The sequence below is a fragment of the Danio aesculapii genome, chromosome 8 (genome assembly GCF_903798145.1).
Source record: "Danio aesculapii chromosome 8, fDanAes4.1, whole genome shotgun sequence".
NCBI lineage: Eukaryota > Metazoa > Chordata > Actinopteri > Cypriniformes > Danionidae > Danio > Danio aesculapii.
In genome coordinates, this window is record NC_079442.1 from 34,899,987 (window position 1) to 34,904,498 (window position 4,512).

The 4,512-nt window shown below is 29.1% G+C and overlaps 1 protein-coding gene across 1 annotated transcript in view; it reads left to right on the forward strand.

Moving 5' to 3' along the window:
* dmap1 (DNA methyltransferase 1 associated protein 1) overlaps positions 1–3,135 on the forward strand; it is a 13,447-nt gene extending 10,312 nt beyond the window's left edge. The window contains exons 10-11 of the mRNA XM_056463831.1: positions 492–778; positions 2,647–3,135. Coding sequence (XP_056319806.1) covers positions 492–778; positions 2,647–2,706 — 347 coding nt within the window. The 3' untranslated portion in view covers positions 2,707–3,135. The remainder of the gene's footprint in view (positions 1–491; positions 779–2,646) is intronic.
* Positions 3,136–4,512: the final 1,377 nt, after the last annotated feature.

A 4,512-nucleotide genomic window follows, 5' to 3' on the forward strand; every position in this document is an offset into this window, starting at 1 on the left:
AATATTTGTTTGTTTTGCTTTTCTTTATTTTTGCTATTTTTGAAAATTTAATTTAATATTTTTCCCTAATGTATAAACTTGTGTTTACTAATTTTTGAACCATTATTGTAAGTTATTTTGTTAGATAAGCTCCAGATTTGGATTCAGTACTGACTAAGCTAATGTACATGCACAAATATAATATTTTAAAGCATTCTATAGAAAACATAGGTACTCATATGCACTCTATATGTTCTGTGTATATTTAGTGTGTGTGTGTGTATATGAAGAGGTTTTTTCTTCCGTAATTCACAGAACAATACCTTTTTATCTAATGACATTCAATTAGGTTTAATCTGGTTCTTTTTAATAGTGCTGATACTTTGTTGATAAATTGGATTTTGCCATAGCATTTTTCATTTGGACCTGCTGAAATTTACTGCTAAACCAAAAAAAATCTCAATTCGTAGTGATCTCATTACGTATTAATTTTCTTTTTTTTTAATCTGCAGACCTGAACCCCATGCCCACAGAGGAGATAGTGCAGATGTTTAATGAACTGCGCAGTGATCTAGTCCTGGTGTACGAGCTGAAGCAGGCCTACAGTAACTGTGAGTACGAACAGCAGATGTTGCGGCACCGTTATGATGCACTGATAAGAGCAGGGGGCGCCGTCACACCACAGAGCGAAAGCGGTGGAGGCCTGGATAGTCAATCCTGGCCCTGCGCTGATGACATCAAAACCGAAGCCAAAGAGCAGATTATTGATGTGGTTGGAGCTCCACTTACTCCAAACTCGGTGAGCTTTCCCAGAGAAGTTTTATGTTTGTATGTTGCCATGATTTATTAAATTATTCATTGGTCATTTCTATTATTGACATACGTTAGTGAAAAAACTAATCTAGCATATGTTTATAATGTTTTATCATTTTTAAACATTGAAAATATTTAACAGGAATATTTAGTAGATTGTATAATGAATTCTTACCAGTATGATTCGAATAACTTGTAACACTATAAATGTCAAACATTATGATTGCCAGGTCATTAGTTAATACACAGATTTGTATGTAAAGCTGTATTTTGTCATATAATCATGTATTCTTTTTTAAATATGAAAATAGAAAATATAATTTTTAAAAATTTAAATAAATCAAAGATCTCTTGAAAAATTTCTGTTTCACTGGAATTATGATTTATAGTTATGTGCTTGAATAAAGTTTTTTAGTTTTATTATAAAAACAGCTAATGACCTTTCACCCAAATTAAATATAAAAATGCTGTAATTTAAAGAATTGATATTTTCTGAAATTAAATGCCTATTTGCATATGAAATATTGATGTTTATGTGTAATATTTCAGATTTAAAATGTATTAACTTTTTATTGTACCAAGATATTTAAGAAAATCTCTCTGTTAACCACATTTACTTATATTTTCTTAAATTAAATGTTTATTTGCATATGAAATATTGACGTTTATATTTAATATTTCAGATTTAAAATGTATTAACTTTTTATGGTACCAAAATCTGTAAGAAAATTTCTCTGTTAACCACATTTATATTTTCTCAAATTAAATGTTTATTTGCATATTAAATATTGACATTTATATTTAATATTGTAGAATTAAGATGTATTAACTTTTTTAAAATGGTAAACAAATATTAAAGAAAATCCCACTGTTTACCGCATTTATTTATATTTTCTAAAATTAAATGTTTTTATTTAATATTTCAGATTTAAAAGGGTTTTTGATGGTACCTAAATCTTTATGAAAATCCCACTGTTAACGACATTTATATTTTCTAAAATTAAATGTTTATTTTCATATTAAATATTTATGTTTATATTTAAGATTTGAAATGTATTTAAAAAGGTTTTTATTGTACCAAAATATTTTTTAAAATCCCTCTGTTAACCACATTTATTTATATTTTCTCAAATTAAATATTTATTTTATTACAAAATATTGACGTTTATATTTAGTATTTCACATTTAAAATGTATTAACTTTTTTATGGTGCCTACATATTTAAGAAAATCTCTCTGTTAACCACTTTTATTTATATTTTCTCAAATTAAATATTTATTTTATTACAAAATATTGACGTTTATATTTAGTATTTCACATTTAAAATGTATTAAAGCTTTTTTATGGTACCAAAAATCTTAAAGAAAATCCCACTGTTAACCACATTTACTTATATTTTCTGAAATTAAAAGTTTATTTACATATGAAATATTGACGTTTATATTTAATATTTCAGATTTAAAATGCCTAAATTTTTTATGGTGCCGAAAATATTTTAAAAAATCCCACTGTTAACCACATTTATTTATATTTTCTGAAATTAAATGTTTATTTGCATATGAAATAATAAAGTTAATATTTAATATTTCAGATTTAAAATGTATATATTTTTTTAATGGTACCAAAATATTTAAGAAAATCCCACTCTTAACCACATTTATTTATATTTTCTCAAATTAAATGTTTATTTTCATACGAAATATTGGAGTCTATATTTAATGTTTCAGATTTAAAATGTCTTAACTTTTTTATGGTACCAAAATATTTAATATCCCTCTGTTAACCACATTTGCCTATGAATATTTGCCACATAAATATTTAAATGCGTTTTTCTTCCTGTTTCTTTTTGCGCAGCGTAAACGTAGAGAATCAGCCTCCAGTTCCTCATCTATCAAGAAGGTGAAGAAACCGTGACACAAATGACTTTGTAAACTCAACTGGACATTTTTGGTAGAGGAAAGAGAGATGTCTGGCTCTCTGCTGTGATTGCCTGTTTTGGTCGGGGTCAGAGGCTGAGGTTGTGGTTGTAGGTCATCCGTTATCTGCTCTTTTGATGACCGCTCTCTCTCTCTCTCTCTGCTAATGTATTCAGCACAATGACCACCATCTCTCAATCCCACCTGCTTCCCTCCTCTCTCCGTCCTCCACACCAAACCTGTACCATGACACAGACCACCCTTGACAACCTATTCCATTATACCACCTCCTGTGTCCAACCGGCAGCCCAAACCAAGATGAACTGTAAATTGGCAGAGAGAGCTAATCGGCACATGACAAGAACAGAAGTAGAAAGGAAAAAAGAAAGTCTGCTTGTCTGTCTGAAATAAACATATGCTGTACAGATGGTATGAGTCAGGATCCTGTTGGAGAATTTATTCATTTAGTGTTTGCCTTTTTGCTAGCATCTTGAAACGGCAGAGTCTTGAAAAATGGATGTTTTTTTTGTTGGTGCCCAATTCTAACCAACATCTTCACATCTGCCAATTCAATGTGCCGAATTTCAGCTCTAAGACTGAATGTCATCATTCTCAAATAAATATTAAGCACATAGGAAATGTTTTTGCTTAATAAATGTTTTTTTTTCCTCCACAGTGTTCTTTAAATTTGTGATGAATGTGCATATAGTAAAATAATACAATATATTCAGGGCTTGACATTAACACCCACCAGCCTGCAAATGTGGGTAGATTTCAGCTGTGGAGGGTTAGACAGACACTCCAACTTTGGTTGGTTGAAAATAATTTTTAAGTTGCCAGAGTTGCCTCGTCAGTAAAGATTAGAATTTTAGTTTAAGACCATTTGTCAATATGCGTGCAAATGTGCTCTTAGAACTAACTGTTCATGCCAGCAAAAGAAAGCAGGTGAAAACCAAATGAGAAGCTGATCAGGTGCACGGTGGCGCTTAAACGCTCCCATTTCCTTGTGCAAAACAACCGTGCCAACTTAATTGTTGTAGGTATATAGATCAAGCAAATGTGGCCTTGAAGGGTATATACATGTTTGCAATTTTTATTTATTTATTTATATATATATATATATATATATATATATATATATATATATATATATATATATATATACATATACATACATATACATATACATACACGCACACAAAAAAATGCATGTAATATTTGATTTAGATCATTTGCACCCATAATGTACACTACTTTATATAACAGATATTTGGGTTTATGGATGCATATATGATCTGTCAAATATTCAATTTTTGTGCATGCTCATTTCACCTATTTTATTTCAAATTAAAATCCTTAAAATTCTTCTATGCTTATTTTAGGTTAATCTTTAAAATACCAATAATTCAATTTATCACAGTTAAATGAAATCTCAAAATAAAATGCATTTGTATGCTAAGCTATTGTGTAATTTGATGTATTCACACAATAGTATTGTATCTATGTTTTTAATATTGACCATTTATTTGTTTTTGGTCATAACATGAAAATAATAATCGGCACATCCCTAATAACATGTATACAGTTTAAGTCAGAATTGTTAGCCCCCTTAATTATTAGCCCCCTTGTTTATTTTTTCCCCTAATTTCTGTTAAACGGAGAGATTTCTTTCAACACATTTCTAAACACAATAGTTTTAATAAGTCATTTTTAATAACTGATTTATTTCATCTGTCATGATGACAGTAATATTTTACTAGATTTTTTCAAGACACTTCTATACAGCTTAAAGTGACATTCAAAG